General features: G+C 34.9%; 1 protein-coding gene across 1 annotated transcript; it reads left to right on the top strand.

Annotated features, from left to right (window-relative positions):
* The first annotated feature begins 10,369 nt into the window (after positions 1-10,369).
* LOC112502516 (GTP-binding nuclear protein Ran-3) lies at positions 10,370-13,190 on the top strand. The gene is made up of 8 exons (XM_025106461.1): positions 10,370-10,401; positions 10,669-10,738; positions 11,072-11,128; positions 11,217-11,334; positions 11,682-11,771; positions 12,098-12,277; positions 12,364-12,441; positions 12,869-13,190. The coding sequence occupies exons 1-8, from the start codon at positions 10,399-10,401 to the stop codon at positions 12,936-12,938; spliced, it is 666 nt and encodes a 221-aa protein (XP_024962229.1). The 5' UTR covers positions 10,370-10,398; the 3' UTR covers positions 12,939-13,190.
* The last annotated feature ends 8,832 nt before the right edge of the window (positions 13,191-22,022 follow it).

Here is a 22,022-nt window from a genome sequence, read left to right as displayed (position 1 = left end):
TGCAGGTCATCTATCATCACAAGACAAAGACAAGGGGAAAATGTAATGAAGTGTTATTTAGATGTTTGTGCTGTAACTGACAAATTTTTTGTTAATCCATATTTTCTCTTGTTATGTAAACACATAATTTTGGGTTATACTACGACAACTATATTTTCATATGAGTGATTGTTGTGATGTATATCATAAATAGCATAGTGGGTTGATATAGTTGGTATCAGAGCCTTAGTTTAAGGGATTTGGGTACTTTCTTAATACTTAGACTTAAATTAGAGGTGTGAAATATGTGATAATAAGTTTCACTGGGACTATGAACATGTGAATATGTTATAGTTGAACTTATTATGGGGACAAGTATGATAAAGTTAGATTACATGTGATTGATGTAATCGTGAGTTACAAATGGTAGACCCATGGGTAAACATGTTATCATACCTTGATATGCGAATAATATGTATGTTTATTGTTACAGAAAGGACGTTTAAGTAATACGAATACTAAGAAAAGATGGCAGATAATCTTAATTGATCGGGAAGGACTTCTACTAGCCATGGAAGAGATTGGGGAAGAGGAATGATAAACAGAGAAGAGGACCCATAAAATGTTATGACTATCGAAACACGAAGTCGAGGTCGGGGTCAAGGAAGGGGAAGAAATACTCAACAAGAAATTCATATGGAACAAGAGTTATCAGCACAGGAGAGTTCTATGTCAGGTCGTGAAAGAGGTAGAGCAAGAGGTATAAGTAATGCTCCTGATCCTGGTTTTATTACTCAGGAAATGTTGGCTGCTGAATTGGGAAAATTTCAAGAAAGTTTGGTAAATTTGTTGGGACGTTCGGCACAAAATAATCCGGAAGAAGTAAGGGATCCAGATTATCAGGAAGAAGTCGGAGCTATTACACCGGCAATAGATACGTCCGTACCCCTTACTTCATCCTTAGTTCAAAAAGGAGGGGATACCAAGATGTTTCTTGCTTGTAAACCTCCTAAATTTTTCGGAGAACGTGATCCTGTTAAAGCCATGTGCTGGCTTAAAGAAGTTGAATTAAGTCTGCAAATCAGTAAAAGTGCAGCGGAAGATAAAGTCATGTTTGTTGTGTATCGACTGAGGTCAAGTGCTTTAGGAGATTTTGTCAAGTTCAGATCCAAATATTTTAAAGACTATGTTATGGGAGGAATTTGTGGTGAAATTTAAGATGCAATATTGTCCTGAAGCGACTGTTCGAAAGTTAGAAGATGATTTCTTTCGCTTGGAACAAGGAAACATGTCAGTTCGTCACTATACGAAAGTTTTCATGGAACATTCTCGGTTTGCTGAAGCATATATTGTATCTGAAAGCAGTAAAGTTAGAAAGTACATTTGGGGTTTTGAGTCTAAGTTCTGAAAATATGTGATATCTAAAAATCCAATAACATTTCAAGCAACAGTTAACGCTACAGAAATTCTGGAACAGGATATTAATCGCCAACCACAAGAAAGGGTTGGGGATAAAAGAAAAGGGGAAGTCGTAATGACTGATTTTCGTAGACCAAGGTTTACTGAAAATCTGAATCGACCAGTCCCAAGGTTTACTGATAAGGCATGTGCACGATGTCATAAAGTACATCAAGGAAACTGTAATACAAAGTCACAAGTATGTTTTAAATGTCAGGAATCAGGTCATATAGCTCGAGACTGTCGAATGGTGCGAAGATATTTTACCTGCAATTCCTCTCAACATGTGAATGTTGATTGTCCGCAAGCTAAAGGACGAGGATCTAGTTTTGTTGGGGGCCGAGGATCTAGGTATTTTGGGGGCCGAGGATCTGGTTATATTCCACCTAACCATGGGCCAGCAGTTAATCGTAATGTTCCGAGTGGTCGTGGGGAAATGAGATGTGGTGAGACGATTGCTAGAGGACGAGCCTTTCAGATGACGAAAGGCGAGGCAGAAGAACACCCTGAAGTGGTGACAGATACATTCTTTGTTAATTCAGTATGTGCCTAAGTTTTATTTGATTCTGGTGCAAATTGTTCTTTCGTATCGCCATCATTTGTTAATTGTGCGCACTTAGAATCTAAAACATTAAATGAGGTATTGATAGTGGAGACAACAAACGATAGTGAAGTGTCGGTTTAGGAGATGATTGATGATTATTCCATAAGTATAGAATGGTGTGAGATACCTATTCAGTTTTTTCCCATACCTTTGAGAGAATTTGATATAATCGTGGGCATGGTCTAGTTAGCTAAAAATCAAGCTAATATAGTCTGCAATGAAAAGATGATTCATATAGATTTACCGGAAAAAGGACCGGTTATAATCTATGGTGACAGGCGGGATCATTATTCCAGCCTTATCACTGTTTTAAAGGCTCGGAAGTGCGTACAAAAAGGATGTGTCAGTTTTTTTGCCTATGTCATTGACACAAAGAAAGAAAAGAAAAAGATGGAGGATATTCCAGTTGTAAGGGAATTTCCGAAAGTATTTCCGGAAGACTTAACAAGTTTACCTTTGGATCGATCGATAGAGTTTCAGAGCGCCAGTTGCACGTACACTGTATAGATTAGCTTCATCTGAACTAAAGGAGTTAATGTCACAATTGAGGGAATTGCTGGATAAAGGTTTTGTTCGACCAAGTACTTCTCCATGGGGTGCGCCAGTGTTATTCATAAAGAAGGATGGATCAATGAGAATGTGCTTTGATTACCAGGAATTGAATAAATTAACAATAAAAAATAAGTATCATCTTCCAAGAATTGATGATTTGTTTGATCAATTGGTTGGGGCTATTTATTTTTCAAATTTGATTTACGATCCGGTTATCATCAATTAAAGATTCGAGACGAAAATGTGTCGAAAACAGCATTTCGTACACGTTATGGTCACTATGAATTCTTGGTTATGCCGTTTGGACTCACAAACGCATCTGCAGCCTTTATGGATATGATGAATAGGGTGTGTCGCCCATATCTTGAAAAATTTGTGATTGTTTTCATTGATGATATTTTGATATACTCTCGGTTGAAAGAAGAGCATGCTCACCATTTAAGATTACTTTTGGAATTACTGAAACGAGAAAAATTGTATGCTAAGATGTCAAAATGTGAGTTTTGGTTGCGAGAGGTTCAGTTTTTTGGTCATGTTATTTCAGAAGTGGGCATCAAAGTAAATCCTCTTAAGATTGAAGCTATTGAAAGATGGGAAGCGCCAAAGACCCCAACCGAAATTAGAAATTTTCTTGGATTGACTGGATATTATCGCAAGTTTATACAAGACTTATCTCGTATAGCTACTCCATTAACTAAATTGACAAAGAAGAATGTAAAGTATGAGTGGGAAGAAGCGCAAGCTCAGGCTTTTCAAATGTTAAAGATAAGTTATTCAGTGCACAAATTCTATCTTTGCCAGACGGAATGGAAGATTTTGTAGTTTATAGTGACACATCGAAGATGGGCTTGGGTTGTGTATTAATGCAACGTGGGAAAGTAATCGCTTATGCTTCAAGACAGCTAAAAATCATGAAAACAGTATTCTACTCATGATATGGAGTTAGCAGCAGTAGTGTTCGCTTTAAAAATATGGAGACACTACTTATATGGGGCGAAATGTCAAATTTTCACAGATTATAAGAGTCTACAACATTTGTTCCATCAGAAAGATTTGAATATGCGCCAAATATGATGGTTAAAATTAGTTAGTGATTATGACTGTGAAATACTGTACCATCCGGGAAAAGCAAACATGGTGGCTGATACTTTAAGCCGTCAAGAGAAAAGTGGTACCATTAAAGCAATAGCTTTAAGAGTTGAGTTACTACCGAGTATCCAGGAAGAATTGCAGGAATTCCAATGTGAAGCTATGAAGGACAATAAAATTAAACAAGAAAGACTAGGTGGAATGGTATCTGAATTTGAAAAGAATGAAAGAGATTTTGGAGTTTTCAAAACAGAATTTAGGTACCGTGTATGGCAATCTTAAAGAACGTATCTTAAGTGAAGCTCACAAATCACATTTTGCTATTCACCCAGATACAAACAAAATGTATCGGGATTTGAAGTAATATTGTTGGTGGCCAGACATGAAGAAAGATATAACAAAACATGTGAAAAATGCATAACATGTCTACAGGTGAAGATATAACACCAACGTCCGTATGGTAAGTTGCAGTCTTTGAAAATTCCAGTCTAAAAATGGGATCACATCACTATGGATTTCATAACCAAATTGCCAAGAACATCGAAAGGTTATGATGCCATATGGGTGATTGTAGATCGGTTATCCACGTCTGCACATTTCTTACCGATGAAAGAATCATATTCAATGGAGAGATTGGAAAAATTATATATTGATGAGGTAGTGACACGTCATGGTGTTCCCCTATCAATAATTTCCGACAGAGACAGTCGATTCACTTCTATGTTCTGGAAAAGTTTCCAAAAAGATATGGGTTCACATATTAAATTAAGTACAACTTATCATCCCCAAACGGATGGACAAAGTGAACGAACTATCCAAACTCTAAAAGATATGCTTAGAGCTTGTGCTATTGATTTTGGAGGATCATGGGATAATCATTTGACTTTGGTGGAATTCGCTTACAATAACATCTATCATTCGAGTATTCAAGCTGCACCTTTTGAGGTTCTGTATGGACGAAAATTCGAACTCCTTTGGGTTGGAATGAGATAGGTGAGAAACAGTTAGCTGGGCCTGAGTTAATACAACAAACAACGGATAAAATTTGCCAAATCCGGGAACGAATGAAAATGACTCAAGATCGGCAAAGAAGTTATGCAGATAAACGTTGAAATTGAATTCCAAATTAGAGATAGAGTAATGTTAAAAGTATCACCTTGGAATGGGGTAGTATGCTTTGGAAATTAAGGAAAGTTGAGCCCAAGGTATATTAGACCCTTTCCTATCATTGAAAGAATTGGGGAAGTGGCTTACAAACTAGAACTTCCATTAAAGTTAAGTGGTATTCATAACACTTTTCATATATCAAATCTGAGGAAGTGTTTAGCAAATCTAGATATAGTTGTGCCCCTACCATACATTAAAATTGATGAAAAGTTATGTTCTGAAGAAACCGCTGAAGCTATTACTGACTTTAAGGTGAAGAAATTGCGGAATAAATAGATAGGATTAGTAAAAGTATAGTGGTGTTATCATAAAAGAGCAGACGCCACATGGGAATCAAAGGCAGAGATGCGAATGAAATATCCTTATTTATTAACCTAGTGGAATTCCGGGACGGAATTCTTCTGAGGGGATATTGTGATGTTTGGTTTTATTAGTATAGATTTGGTCAAATACTAAAATATGGTTATATAGTCTTGTGTAGGTATATGTATATATGGATTATTTTATTAATGGAAAGGGGCGGCGATGTACTTGCTATTTATAGCAAGTACAAGTGAAGGGGGAAGGTTTTTGACTGTTTTGAGGAGCACATCTTTACTTCTTTGGAAGATCAGGAAAAAAATTAGAAGCTAGTCTTCAAATCAAAGGTGAGTGTTTCAAACATCTTATACATATGTTTTATCTTTGGTTTATAGTTGCTATATTGCTACATGATTCCTTGGATACATTCCTAGTCCGGTTATAGCGTCATCCGGATACGTTCCTAGTCCGGTTATAGCACCGTCCAGATACGTCCTAGTCCCGTTATAGGCGCCGTCCGGAAACATCCTAGTCCGGCTATAATGTCGTCCGGGAACGTCCTAGTCCGGCTATAACGCCGTCCGGAAACATCCTAGTCCGGCTATAGTGCCATCTGGATACGTCTTATTCCGGTTATAATACCGTCTGGATACGTCTTAGTTCGGTTATAATGCCGTTCGGATACGTACCCATCCGATTATAATGTCGTCCGCATACGTCTTAGTCTGGGTATTGTGCCATCCGGATACGTTTCCATCCGGCTACAAGGTCGTCCGGATTCCTTATCCGGCTAAACAGAGTTGACCAAATTCTTAATTATCCGGATAAAGTGTTGGCAATTTTTATATCTTATTTGACTAAAGAGTTGTTCAGAGAAAATTTTTAATGTTTGGAAAACTTTATAGATGAACTGGCGGTGTAACCGCGATAGATGAAATGACGGTGTAACCACGATAGATGAGTGATGAAATGATATATTAAGATCCAAGTTTGTTATAATCTTGGATTTTGAAATATATATTGTTTATATGAGAAAGATACACTCACTAGATATTTTGGTCTAACGCTCAATATTGGACTAATTTGTTTGCAGGTCATCTATCATCACAAGACAAATGCAAGGGAAAAATGTAATGAAATGTTATTTAGATGTTTGTGCTGTAACTGACAAAGTTTTTGTTAATCCATATTTTCTCTTGTTATGTAAACACAGAATTTTGGGTTATACTACGACAATTATATTTTAATATGAGTGTTTATTGTGATTTATATCATAAATAGCATAGTGGGTTGTTACATCTGTTCTGGTTTGAAACTCTGCTTTGAAATGTTTATTCCAGACATGGTGACATAAGTCTGTTCTGGAATGAAATTTTGTTTTAAATAGTTCTCTCAGACGTGGTGACATTTGTCTGTTCTGGCTTGGAACTGGGTAGTGGGTACTTCCAGACGTAGTGACGTAAGTCTGTTCTGGCAAGGAACCCTATTTTAAAGAAGAAATAAGGGTGACATATCAAGGAGAGGTGTATTTATGGATATGAGAGTGGCAATTACAGGTGTGGGTAATATTATAACCCTTGTTATTATCACTATTAGATACAATAATTGTAAATCAACATTTCTTTGTAGCTTGATGATTCAGAGGTATTGTTCTCTTTAGAAATAATAACTTTGATGTTATTGAGAATGGAAAAATGATTTATAACAAGAGGCATTAATTGTAAATGATTTCTATCAAGTTTAAACATATGTGAGAATGATGCAGAGGGGCTCTGGTTGGTCTTTTAGAAGGACCGGAGGACCTCTGGTCATATGGAAAGACTTTAAAATGTTTTGGAATTTTTATGAACCAGAAGCTTTGTATGTATTATACAGAAGCTCTGTATCTGGTCTCTGTATCGGAGCTCTGTCTTTTAAAATCAAATATTTTCTTCAAATATTTTTATAAATAAATAAAGAGTCAGAGGAGCTCTGATTCTAGTTTATCTATCTTTTAAGTTAAGGTAAGTCCTTTATGGACCAGAGACTCTGTTGGTCCAGAGGGTTATTGGTTGAATGTTGGTTCATTTGAGTGCAGAGGCTTTGCTCAATAGAGCCAAAGAATCTGGTTAGCAAGGGTAGAGGAGCTCTGGACCATTGAGCCAAAAGAGTTCTATGTCAATTATATGAAAGGATTTTGGGTTCCGAGAAATTGCTTTTGTGTTGTATATGAAGTAATATGTTGATTCATATATTTTAGCTAATAAACAGATTTCGAATGTTGTTGCTAAAATATATTATCTTTATATAAAAGATGTTTTATCAGGTTTTGGTGATCTTCACCTTGCATTTGCAAAGAAGAGATTTCTCACTAGACCGTACGGTCTAACCCTCATTTTTGTATTTTGAAAATGTGTATTGCAGGAATTGCGGGGTCTTGAGATAATAAGGAAAAGAGGAAAATATAATTATTTTCCTTATGTGTTATCTGCTTTATGAAGATCAATCTGATGCCTTATATTTTGAAGATACATGTTGCTATACATGTGATAGTGCAGGGATATTCTTTTGGAATTTTTCATATGTAAATTCTGTACATATAGATCCTATGTACTAGTGGGACCTATGCGGATATCGTCAAGCCTTGGCCGATTTCCTAGGAAATCGCTCATGCCTTAAGCGATATAAACGAATATCGCCCATGCTTTAGGCAATATTTATCATCTTCAAAATATCTCCCAAGTCTTCGAAAACTTGTAAAACACAGAAACACACATATTTATCAATTAAGTATCCTTTAATCTCACACAAATCAAGTAAAACTTACCCCCCCCCCCCTTAGATAATGATCACACAAAATAGTATTCCCCCTAAAATCAGTAATTCACATTAAAAGCTTTAGATCAGAAGAAACAAATACACTGAAATGAACTTTGAAAGTACATAAATTTGAAAAAGACGGAATTAAAAATAAACTAAGTTCAATATTGATGAAAATTAAAAATTTATCAGAAAATAAAATTGACTGAAAATTTTAAAATTGTCAACTTATTGAACAGACTTTATCAAAAATTCAGATTTTGAAATTTAACATGCCTAACTTGAATATCAGAAAGTTAAAGCGTTTTTCATCTAAAGCTTTTCTAAACAAGTCAACTAATTGAAATTTTGTACTAACAAAATACAGTTTAATTGTACCTTTTTCAACGTGATCTTTAATAAAGTGATACCGGGTATCGATATGTTTGGTCTTTGTATGTTGCACAAGATTGCAGGATATAGCAATTGCGCTATTCGAGTCACAATAGATCGAAATCTTATTGTATGACAACTATAGTCTTGAGTTGGGTGCGTATCCATATAACTTAAGAACAACAACTAGCAGCAGCAACATACTCTGCTTCAATTGTAGATGTGGACACATAGTCCTGCTTCTTCGAAGCGCAACTGACTAATTTGTCTCCCAGAAACTGTATGTGACCTGAAGTGCTTTTCGTGTCAAGCATACAACCATCATGATCTGCATCTGAATATGCCGTTAGTTCAAAGCCAGTGTCTTTTGGATATCAAAGCCCAAGGTCAGTAGTATTTTTTTAAGTAACGAAAGATTCGTTTTACAACACTTAAATAGAATTATTCAGGATTGGCCTGATATCTGGAACAAAGATGTGTTGAAAACATTATATTTAGCTTACAAAAAGTCAAATACATTAAAGAACCTATCATCCCACGATATGTCTTTTGATCAACAGTTTTTCCCGAAGGATCAGCATGAACTTTTGAACCCGGAGCCATAGGTGTTTTAATAGATGACAATTTTCTATTTTAAACTTCCTCAAAATATCATAAATATATTTTGACTGACTTATAAGAATACCCGAGGAAAGTTGTTTTACTTGTAAGCCTAAGAAAAAATTCATCTCATCTATCATGTTCATTTTGAATCTTGACACCATTAGGGCAGAAAAGTTCTTACAATATTTGGGATTTGTAGATCCAAATATTATATCGTCTACATAAATTTGTATCAAAATAATATCAAGATTTTTTTTCTTTATGAACAGAGTTGTGTCGATTTTACCTTTCGAGAAACCTGATTTTACCAAAAATTCTGATAGAATATCATACCAGATTCTCAGGGCTTGTTTCAGACCATATAGAGCTCTGTTAATGATGTATATGGCCATGGTTTGAATCGTCAACAAAACCTTCCAGTTGTGAGACATAGACTTCTTCTTTCAGAAGTCCATACAGAATAGCTGTTTTAACGTCCATATGATACACAATGAAATTCTTGTGTGCAACATACGCCAAAAACATTCTGATTGCCTCTATTCTTGCTACCGGAGTGAAGGTTTCATCATAATCCATGCCCTCTTGTTGTTACAACCAAAGTGAAGGTTTCATCATAATCCGAGCTTTAGTTCTAACAACAACTCCGTCTTCATCTTTCTTGTTTTTGAACACCCATTTTGTACCAATAATAGTTCTATCTTTAGGACGAGGTACTAATCTCCAAACTTTTAGGCTTTCGAACTGGTTGAGTTATTCTTGCATGGCTATTATCCGGTCCGGATCAGATGAGGCTTCAAATACCTTAGTCAGTTCAATTTTGCTAAAAAATGTGGCATACATGCATTCGTTAGCAGTAGCAGACCTTGTACGTACAGATGACGTTGGATCACAAAAGTGATTAATTAGTTTATTTCATCATTGAAATATTGAATTGAATTAACATACTGGATGAGTCCAATTCCATAGGATCATCCACTGGGTATCCGATGAATATCCAATAAAGATATCAATAAGAATATCCAATGGATGAAACCAAAATAATCCAATCCATTGGATTGAATTTAATAGGTTGTCTAATATTAATCGGATCGGATCAGTTAACAAAATTAAATCCAGTTGATGATTGGATCAGTTCAGTCCCTCTCACATCCGATTGATGTCAACCAATGAACACGCCAATCGTTTATAATGAAATTTGGTGAAAGTGAAGGGTGCAAGGTGTAAATATCCTTTTTGAACGGTATCTAAAGTTTGAAACGGAGCAGACTACCGCGTGGGCATTCAAAATTCAAAAATTGTCTTCTAGATGACGTGCCACACAATCAACGACTAGTAACAAACAAAACTGATCCGACGGTGGACAATAACGCGTCAGGTTAAAGCTAACTTGAGAGAAGAAAAATGGTGAAATATATAAACCCTCACAAACTACACTTAACTCCGCCTTCATCATCTCGCCGCTCACAGCTTTCATAATGGTATGTCTCGTTCTCTCTCGGATCTTCATTCTTCTTTTCCTTCAATCGATCTTTATTCGGCTTTGCATTATTTTCGATGAAAAGCCTCCGATTCATGTTCTATACGTGGGTTGGAGATATTTTTCATGATATACCTGGGATTCATGTTTTGATTTCTCTGGGTTTGGTTTGATTTTTGTGGATTTCCTTTTTTTCAATGAAATACCTTGGGTTGATGCCTAACATGTATGTGTTACTGTTCTAATTTTGTGAGATTTTTTGTTTCAGGCTTTGCCGAATCAGCAAACTGTTGATTACCCTAGTTTCAAGCTTGTAATTGTTGGCGATGGTGGCACTGGCAAGTCTATGATTTCTTTCGTTTCTTTGTCATTTGGTTCTGTGTGGAACTTGTTCGTATCATTTCATTTTATTAATTCGTTTAACCTTATTTTTCGCTATGATATCTGATTGGCCAAAAGTGTTATACGTCGTAAACTATTAAAGAGTATTTGATACAGGATGCTTTTGCCCCTTGTATCTGTGCGTATGTGTGTTTGCATTTTAGTTTCATTTAGGGTTCATACGCCTTAGTTTGATTATCTAAATGCAACAAACTTTCATTTATCTTTTGTTATCCCGATTTGGAGACTGTTTTGGCCCTGAATTTGTGTTTGATGTTTGGCTTGTTTAGGAAAAACTACATTCGTAAAGAGACATTTGACTGGAGAATTTGAGAAGAAATACGAACGTAAGGACTTGTAATAAATCGTTTTTGCATGATTTTTAGTTTAATCGAGGTTGATAATGATGGTGGTTATGTCTTTGATTGTAATTAGCAACCATTGGTGTGGAAGTACATCCCCTGGATTTCTTCACCAACTGTGGAAAGATCCGATTTTACTGCTGGGATACAGCTGGTCAGGAGAAATTTGGTGGTCTTCGAGATGGATATTAGTAAGTGCTTTTTAGCATGAAGTTGCTCCTTTGTAATTTTCATTGTTGTTGGTTCAAGATTAAAGCTTCTATGTGAAATGTTGAGCAGCCTTGGTGCACCTGGGCTGCTATTTCTGTAACTTTCACATGTATTTTATGGATACTGAGCCTTTTCTTGTTAGCTATGATACCATTGGATGTAATGTGTTAAGAGTCTCATATCAGCTAGATCAAAACATGTAATAAAAGCTCTTTTAGAAAGAGATTCAAAAGGGTTTCATATATTATCATGTAATTGGTGTTGCAATTGTTGTTTACATCTTGGGAAGATTCTTAACCGTGCTCCATCTCTGTTGTGTCATTTGCAGCATCCATGGTCAATGTGCAATCATCATGTTTGATGTAACTGCAAGGTTGACGTACAAAAATGTTCCAACATGGCATCGTGATCTTTGCAGGTTTGTATTATAGACCAACTTTAACTAAAATTAGCATCATCTTACCCTTTCATTCCAACCACACTAAAATTTTCACTGACATACAAATACGATAAAAAATATTACTTAAAAACAAATTCCACAAGCAAATTACAGTTCGGTGAATAGATCTCACCAAATATGGCGGTTCACTATTCATCAACACCAAAATCTTGTGTTATTATATTGTTCAGTTACATGCAAAACACAATGTTTTTGTGTTATACTGTTTGGTTGGAGAAGACCTTAGAAAATGGTTTCCAGTTTGTATATAATTTAAAATTTCATTTATGGGTGGTTGTCTGTAGGGTCTGTGAGAACATCCCGATCGTTCTTTGTGGTAACAAGGTTGATGTGAAGAACCGTCAAGTGAAGGCAAAGCAAGTGACTTTCCACAGAAAGAAGAACCTACAGTATTATGAAATATCTGCCAAGAGTAATTACAATTTTGAGAAGCCCTTCCTCTATCTTGCTAGGAAACTTGCCGGGTAACATATCTTTTTGATCTTTGGCATCTATGATTTTTAATCGGTGAATTCAGAATCTGAAAGTATCATGTGATTTGGGTGGTTAGGGATGCTAATTTGCATTTTGTGGAGTCTCCTGCACTTGCTCCTCCAGAAGTGCAAATTGACATGGCTGCTCAACAACAGTAAGTTTTAGTTTGTTTATATATCGTTTTTCTCTTTTCATTTTGTGCGGTCATATATACAATTATATGCTTATGAAGTAAACTTCACCATATAGTAGGGGTGTTCACCGAGTTCATCGGTTCACAGCCAATCCAGTTATCCATTGGATGCTGAATTTTAACCAATAACAAAACAAGTCTCGTATACCAAAATACCAAATATGAATATTATGTAAAATAAATCTTTCATTCTTGATACTTGGTTGGTAATTGAATTTGGATATCGAGATTGGGGATCAAATTACAATCGGGTGGGTAATCAAGTTTGATTGGTTGGTTATAATTGGATCATATAATTTGTATCCTTTTACGCTCTAGACATATGATGAGAAAAATAATGGTGAAGAGCGTTGAATCTAAGCTTACATGTGTGTGTGTGTGTGTGTAGGCATGAGGCAGAGCTTCTTCAAGCAGCAAGCCAGCCTCTTCCAGATGATGATGATGATACTTTTGAGTAAAAGAATATGTATGGTGTCATGGTTTCTTTGTGTTGGGAGGGAGAGATTGAAAAAACTTGTAGGGTTTTGATGAATTTTAGCATCTTATTTGATTGAGAACATGAAAGGGGTTTTTTTTGCATATTGTGTTCATTGTGGATGTAGAGGTGAAGGAAGGAATGTACGTGTGATGGCATTGCATCTTCATGATTCAGCCTCTACTTTTGCATTTTGCTTCCAAAAACCTAATGGAATCACTGTTTTTTTAACAAATCTATTGTTATCAGCAAATCATTTCAGATTTTGACCATCTTTGTTTAATATTCGTCATCTTTTTTACTTTTGTCAACCAAGCCACGCTCATAAAGGGCTGTTTTGGTTGATTAATGGTATTGTATCAAGTTCTTTTTTTTTTTTTCATATAGTATCTATCAACTAATTATAATTGGTACATTTAATTTTATTAGAAGGGTACTTATGCAATGCATCGAGACATATTTTGATTTCAATGTTTTGTTTTGTTTTTTATTTATGTCGATATAATATAATTTTATGTGGTTTTAAAAAAGCGATAATGTTTTTATTTTTGAACAAAATATAAATTTAAAAATATTATATAAAATTTGTAAAATAATATATTAATATTAGTATTAAATTAACTATTTAAAAGTTTTTATTTGTGTATTTTTTTTAATTCAAAACTTTTATTATAATTTAATTGAAGTAACTTAATTTAGTTTTAATAATATTTTTTTTATAGGGCAAATTGCATGAAAAAGTAACGTATTTTAACTTGATTCCTATTTTGGGTAATGTACTTTCAAAACTTTTATTTTGGTATCTAAGATTTAAGTTGTAAACATTTAAGTACCCGGGTAACCCGGAAAGACTAATTTTAGATTTTAAAAAATCCATGTCACTGACCACGTCAGCAAATAATACTGAGTTTGATACCACATCACTCGCCATATCAGCATGATAATCGGTTATTCAACCAGTTACCCGAGTACTTAAATGTTTAAAATTTTACATTTTGGGTACCAAAATAAAAATTTTGAAAGTACGTTACCCAAAATAGGAATCAAGTTAAAGTATGTTACTTTTTCATGCAATTTGCTCTATCAATAGGTACCAAAATGAAAATTTTGAAAGTACGTTACCCAAAATAGGAATCAAGTTAAAGTACGTTACTTTTTCATGCAATTTGCCCTTTTTTATAAAATTACTAATAAAGTATTTTGTTAGAATTCAATAATTATTCTAATTATATTTCTTAGTCAACCGATAGGGGGGGGGGGGGGATTCCCTTTATCGGGATGGGGGGAATTGCTTAATTGGCATTTCTAATTCGTCGATACGAGAATTTAGATTTTTTATATTTTAAAATGTGATGTTTATCCTCTATTTGATTATGTTTATCCGCAGTTAGTTACACGAATTCAAACATAGAGCTTTAATAAGTTGTACTTATGCACAATTTACTTGTAATCTTGAATTTTAAGTAATATGCATCAATAAACAATATTTCATGTATAAAAAATGGTTTTTAAGAGTTTTTGTTAAATACTTTATAATATAGTATAGATATTATGTGTCAATCAATTGTATTCGGTACCAATTTTTTCGTTAGGTATATAATACGATTTTGTATTAACCTCGTAAAGTTTGAAGTTACACATGATTTATATCGACATCTTTGTAAACCAGATCTAGATCCAGTAACTCCATCGAACATTCAAATAACATGTAGACACGTGTTGTATAACTCATCTCTATCTATACAAACATTCGAATAACTTTCATATTATACAAGCCTTTATTAGTGATTTAATACAAACGTTATTACTGCGGTACACAACTTCTAATACCATGTATCAACTAAATTTAAATAGTTCGTATGATACTGCCAAATAATTAAATTGGTATCAATCTAATTGCTACCAATTTAATTGGTATGATTGATATGAGAATTAGTTAATTTGTATTGGTACAAAATTAACACCCTAGTTTTTTGAATCGGTATGACGGGACTAGCTTCGACATGACATAGTTAATTCTCTATATAATGATGTATAAGAATAGTGGTAGAGGTGGACAAACTCGTTAACTGATTAGCCTTGATCCTTATTGGTCCTTAGTTGTCTTAAGAGCGTTTAATTCTCAATTTATGCTCAAGTAAAACGACAAAATTAGAGGTGATTATTTGTGGGTCTGGACTGGGCCTAACTTGTTTTCTTTATCCAACAGGTCTAATATTGTAAACCCAAGCCCTTTTTGGTAGGCTTGAAAACTTGTCATTGTCCGTCCTGTAAACGGGTTGGGCTTGCCCATGGGTTTACGGGCCTAAAAAGTGTAACTCTTATAAATTCATAAACTTGATCACTAACAATTAATTAACAAATGTGAAACCAAAAATTAAAGAAAAAACACCGACGCAATTAAAATTTTAAGCAACTAAAGTGACAAATGGATCTCAACAAGTATAATCAAAGAGTCTCATCCTATAACTTTAATAATTTAATTTTAAAATACACAAGTATAATTTTAATTAATGGTAAAAAAATTGATTATAAAATATAAACAGGCTAGGCAAAGCCTGTCCATATTTATTTTTACATTGTTCATGTCCGCCCGTTAATTTTAACGAACAAACTCGAACCCGTCCATTTTCTTGATAATGTATTTCTAGCGGGCCGGATGGGCCGGTCTAACGGATCGTTCCTCCCATGAGCAACTCTAGATAAAATACATATATCTATTAAAGAAGAAACCATATGCAATGACGTAGCTTCTTCTCAAAACTAGAAAGTATTTTATAATTTTTCCCTTTTCTCAAGCTTCTCTCACCTCAATATTTATTTTTGATTTTTGATTTTTGATATTCACATTTAAGACCCTGTCATCAGGTTACTTCAACCTACTCATGTTCTCTCTAACAATTGTTCTTTTAACGTTCATTAATTTTCTCTATTCGGTTATAATTTTTCATCTTCTTTTCATGGTACACCTCTATAATAATCTCTCTATTAATCTCTCAATTCCTCCTCTCTATTAAGTTATAATTTTGTGGAGGCGATTTGCATTTTTGTTGATTTGAGACGTCATTCAATAAGACAAATCATAGTATGGGTTTTTATTTATGTAAGTATAATATTTCGTCTTTTAGTCGGAGACATTCACACTAAAGTTGAAATTATGCAGACATATGAATATTTTTTTGTGTGTGAATAAAGTGACATATGAATCCTTGATGAAATAAGGTAACGTTTGTTTAAACATAATAATTTCTCAATTCTTCCTCTATATTCAGTTTTTGTAGAGATGCTTTGTGTTTTTGTTGATTTAAGACACCATTCAAGAAGACAAATATGATATGGTTTTTGCTGATGTAAGTATAGTATTTCGTCTTTTAATTGGAGATATTTTAAAAACTCCAACGTTACCCAACCCCATTCAAATCTAATATACGTCGGTATTGTGCGGTGTTTGTGCACAAGATAAAGTTTGAAAAACTAATATCTTTGCTAATACTAAGTTTCATTGTAGACATTGTCAAAAACGTAAAATAGGATTTCCTTCGTATACCTTACTTAGACCTAATATTCTTTTTCGATATTCTATGAATAGAAAATCCTTCATCGAGATTGGATTCTAATAAAAGTAACAAGACCGATATATTCTAAATCAAACAGATGCTAAAAGAAAAAAGAACAGGGGTATTACTGGCATAACATCTACGATTGGATTCAAAAAGGCATGTCTTGAGATGAAAATTCGAATTATGCAAGCATATGAATCTTTTTTTTGTGAGTGGATAAAGTGACATATGAATCATTGATGAAATAAGATAACATTTTTTAAGCATGTGTAGAATATAAAAAGATAAGTATCTTTTTGTTTTGTTAATCCATGAACTTAATAAACGTTATGCTAGAATATTTATGCATTGATGCTAGAAGAGTATATCAAGAAAGATGGATAATGATTTTTTTTCAGATCGATAATTTTTCATATGATTTTCAAGATATCGATGTTGATCAGTTTATTAGGATTTTTTTCCTTCTTTAGTATTGGGTTTGAAAATTATTTTCTAATATTTTCAATTCTTAATCTTACTCTATATTATTTTTATAAGAAGAGTATTACGAATGGAAAGGAAACTCTCACTTATATTTGCTAAGGATGTTACTTTTTCCTTCATCTACAAGTAGATGAACAACATTGTACATATCAGTAGATATCTAAATGGTATCAATTTAACTTAGCTCGCCAAAAAAGTATGCAGTCTCATCAATACTTATAGTTTGAGCTCGTTTTATTATAATACATATGTTTGCTCCTATTTTTGAGTTTTTTACCTAGAAAAAAGTTGCAACGAAAGAAGTAGTGAAATAATATCAGACAACAACTGGTAAGTAGTTCCAGAAGCCCACTTTGGACCCATACAACAATAGAAGCCAATTCTACTTGATGGATGCATGGTACGTCCTCCTATGTCGAATAGACATCAGACTATCTTTTAGTCTAAACATGTATAAAATTTATCTTTTAATCTTTTTTTATCAATCATGTCTACAACGGGCATTAAGGTAGATAATGAGAATATATCGGTTGTAATTTACACTCAATTATCACCAACTACTATTGGAACCATGTTTGTATTGATAACCGAACAAGAGTCAAGACTTTTGATGGCTTACACCTCCTAAAACATGTATTTACATGCATGCCATTACATTTATTAACATTTCACATTATCCTATAACCAATTATCAATACATATTACACATGTCTCTTCACATATAATAGTCGTATATTGTTGTCTTTTGGGTCACGCTTGCTTGAACAACTAACCATACTTAATGCTGATAAACATATGTAAGAACCGAGGTACATTATGGTTTACCATAATTTTTTTAAAAACATTCCTCCCCCTCCCCAAACAAACTCGCCTCAATACTTAACTTAAATTGACATTTTTAAGAGACATAAATGGAACGGGCCTTGTACACATTGCCCGTCACACTATGGGAGCTGGCCATGCTCAAAGTCGTTACCTTAACCGCAAGGAAGGGGATTCCTTTTCGGGAGCGATTCATCCTTCCCGAACACAGCATACAACTCTCCGTTGTACTGCGCTCTCCAAGTGTGCCTGTTCATAACATTGCTTGGTATATTTTGGTCTATGCTATAAACAATTTTATGTATATCACATTTTTTATTTAATTAACTAAATTTGATATGGTTGTTAATTATAAATTTCTATGTATCGTGGATTAGTTTTGCATGCACCCGTCATAATGCTTAATCATGTGTATGCACTTGCGATTAACCATTGTTGTACAAATTCAACTTCTAAATATATATTTTTCTCAAAAGTAAAAAAAACATATGACAATTCTAAATTTTTTAACCCAATTAAACTCCACCAGTCAAAAGTACTCCGGAGGTTTAAGAATTATGGTAATTCTAGCAAATATATGTAAACGTTGTGAACAATAAATGATAAGAACAAAATTAAACTTGCAAAAGATTTGTGGTCTTTTTGGTTCGAAAAAGTATATAATGTTGATCAATAAAAAATATTTACTTTTAAAACACTCTTAGGGGCCGTTTACCAAGCGCTTACCAAGTCATTTTACCTTACCGGATGAATATAGTAAGGATAAAAAATTACCCGGTAAGAGCGAGACAAGGACCAAAAGTCTTACCCGGTAAGTGAGAGCGACGACTCTTACCACGGTAAGCGCTTACCGGGTAAATTGTTGCATACAATACCATTTTGGTGGACTAAAATCTTATCCGGTAAGTAAATGGTAGTGTTAAATTTACCGGTAAGCGCTTACCGAGTAAGTGTTTGGTAAACTGCCTCTTAGTACGTTCATTGTTTTACATTTTATTTCAGTAGTTGTTGATTGACAAATTGTGTTTTATCTTAAGTTAATATTTTCTAACAAAATTTTTTTGTCACCGTGCAACATACGGTGTCAGACACTAGTTGTCCTAAAAGACATACCATATGAATAAGACGAAAAAGGTAACAAAGATGAGTTATGGTAATTGGTTACGTAACCAATCCGACTTCATAAAAATGTAATTGGCTATAACCTATCAAGCTTTTATTAACATGTATCCGGCCTTTTATAACTTGTTGCAACCGGTCTTGAGCTTTAGGGCCTTGACAAGACGAGACAAAAAGTTATCATGGCAAGATTCACCTGAGAAACCAAAGGGCCTTCGGCCTAGCGGGTCGTAGTCCTTGGCTTCCTAGGAGGTCAAGGGTTCAAACCTCACCAAAGGTGAGGAGGGTGTGTGAGTTTATTTGTTGCATTTGCCGTATATAAATATTATATACTTCAAAAAAAATATTCACCTGAGAAATAATAAGATGCATTAATACCTTCGTCAATCATATTAATGATTAATCACAAAAATGAACATTATTCAACATATAAAAAAGCGTCGGAGTAGTTTTTAATCCACTCATCTCCCGGTGAAAATTCCCAATATGGAAATAGGATAACTATAGACAAATCGATAAAACCATCAGATGTTTCGCTGGACGGACCTATAGTGGTGCCAATGGTGGCACATGCCACCGTATTATTTTTTTCCGTCGAAGAAGAAAAAATTTAGGTTCGTGAAAGGTGCAATCGTATTAATTTGTTGTGTGCCACCGTATGTATTTTGAAACTACAATGAGAACACGTTCTCTTTGATAGAGTTGATTTGGAAAGTTTTTATTTGAGTTTGAATCTTATTAATGTCATTTTTTAGTCAAATGGTACCACTGTTTGAAATTTTTTCCCTATATTTGTTTCTTATATTCAAATGGTGTCACCGTTCGAAAAAATTTATGGGTCCGTCCCGGGGGTGTTGTGACAATTGTCTGTGATACAAATGTCTTTTTAGATCTCGTATTAGAGAATTTTCTGCAAGAGATATGATCGTTTATAAACCTGAGGGGGGCCAGTGAGGCCTCTGGGTCAAAGTTCGGACGTTAGAGAATATGCAACGGCCAATAAGCATGTATATTGACTTTGTGAGATATCAGGAAAATCATTTACTATTAATGGAGTTTGCTATATTAAAGTATACCATGTCAACCTTCAAGTCGTATGCTAGATGATGTAAAACTTCGATACGAGACTTTATATGCTAAATAATCGTTATGCTAGAATGAAATAGGGGTAATACAATTGGTTGGATCATAGGAGATTGTACATCAGACCATTGATAAAATATGATGGATTAAACACGGACCGAAGGTAATACATAGCAAAAAAAAAAAAAATAACTATGGCGATAAACGACAAAACTTGATAGATTTCCCTGTATATGATAAAGTGTTAGTGATTTGTATCACTAATATCATTTAAGTGTAATGAGATTAATTTGTTGACCAATGTAATTATGATAAATATTGAACAAGTAAGGAAGATGCAGAGTGCACACTTATTTGAGTTTATTTTGATTTAGGGGCGAAGCCCCTAAGGCAGGGACCAAGGGGCGGCAACCCCTGGCATGGTCTAAGGGACAGAGCCCCTGGCTGGGGTCGAGCTGCCAGCCAAATTTGAAAAATGCTTCGGGTAAATATTGCTTTTGTGAAAAATGCTTCAAAAATTTGAGTTTGAAATTTTAAACCCGGTTTTGACTCTGTTTTAAAAAACCCGGTTTTTTTAACTGCCGTATGGCAGTTTTCGACCGTTTGAGGCAAAAGCTACGATTTGATCATTTGATTTTCGACACACAGATTTCATAACACGAAAAACCCTCTATTCGGGAAAACCACTAAATTTTATCCGATTGAAATTTCGATTGTACCATCGAAATACTTCAATCTGAAAGTGATACACAACTTTAAGTGGAATCCAAGCAATCGAAAACCAGAATTTCTAACATAAAGTAATGCTCAAAATATCTTCATGAAAGGGTGTGGTCGGCTATGGTATAGGAAAAGTTACACCTGTATTTATTGTGTTGTGTACTATGAAAGATACAGTAATTTAAAACTTGGACTTGCAGATGCATATTTTATGTGTCAAATGGTGCCATTGCTTGAATTACCGTGAAAATACAATTATATGTTTAAGCTTGTAAAGTAAAAAAGTTGATTGGATTTTGGTTTTGAAACTGAATCAAGAAGAAATCTTTCTGCAACAACTGGTTTTTAGAAGAATGTAGAACCCCGAACTTAAACTAAGGGTGCATTTGGTTTGCGGGATTGGAATGGAATTGGGGGGATTTGGATTTGAAATCCATTCCWATCCAGTGTTTGGTTTGCTGGATTGTGAGAAATTGAAATCCGTCGCTTCCTTTGAAATCCCATGAACAATGGATTTAAGAATCCTTCCCATATACATRGGATTTTAGAATCCATTCCTTTTTGCCCTAACCTACCCGTCTCCATCTTCTCCTCCATCGCATCGCTCACCTCCGTCGCTCTCTCCCGGTCGTCTCCGTCGCCGTCGCTTCCCCCCCCCGGTCGTCTCTGTCGCCGTCGCTTCCCCCCGAGGTCGTCTCCGTCGCCGTCGCTTCCCCCCGAGGTCGTCTCTGTCGCCGTCGCATCGCCCCGAGGTCGTCGCCGTCGCTTTCCCTCGAGGTCGTCTCCATCGCCGTGGCTTTCTCCCACCGTCGTCTCCGTCGCCGTCGCTGACCATCTCCTCCAGCCTCCATTTTCATCCTCCATTCGCATCCTCCAGGTAATTTCTACTTAACAATACGATTAATGTTCCGATTTGTACTTCGATTTCTGCATATTTTGTGACGATTTGTACTTCATATGCTGTTCTGATTAATGTTGTTCTGATTAATGTTTCGATTTGTACTTCATATGCTGTTAAAAAAATCCAAATCCTGCAAACCAAACACATGAATGGATTTTAAATCCAATCCAATCCAATCCAAATCCCTCCTGGGAATCCAAATCCCTCAGAAACATTCCTGCAAACCAAACGCACCCTAAAAGAATATGGTTTGTAGATATGGGGTGGAAAGTGGAATTGAGGGAAGTTTGGTGTTCAAAATGTAAATCACATAAAGCAAAAGGGAGTGGGTTTCAACGGTTACCGAGGGGGAGGGAGAAAAGGGTTGCGAGAGAGATGG

The sequence above is a fragment of the Cynara cardunculus genome, unplaced genomic scaffold (assembly GCF_001531365.2).
Source record: "Cynara cardunculus var. scolymus isolate 2C unplaced genomic scaffold, CcrdV1 Un_Scaffold_1524, whole genome shotgun sequence".
NCBI lineage: Eukaryota > Viridiplantae > Streptophyta > Magnoliopsida > Asterales > Asteraceae > Cynara > Cynara cardunculus.
The sequence above is the reverse complement of the archived record's forward strand: the minus strand, read 5'-3'. Positions and strand labels throughout refer to the sequence as shown.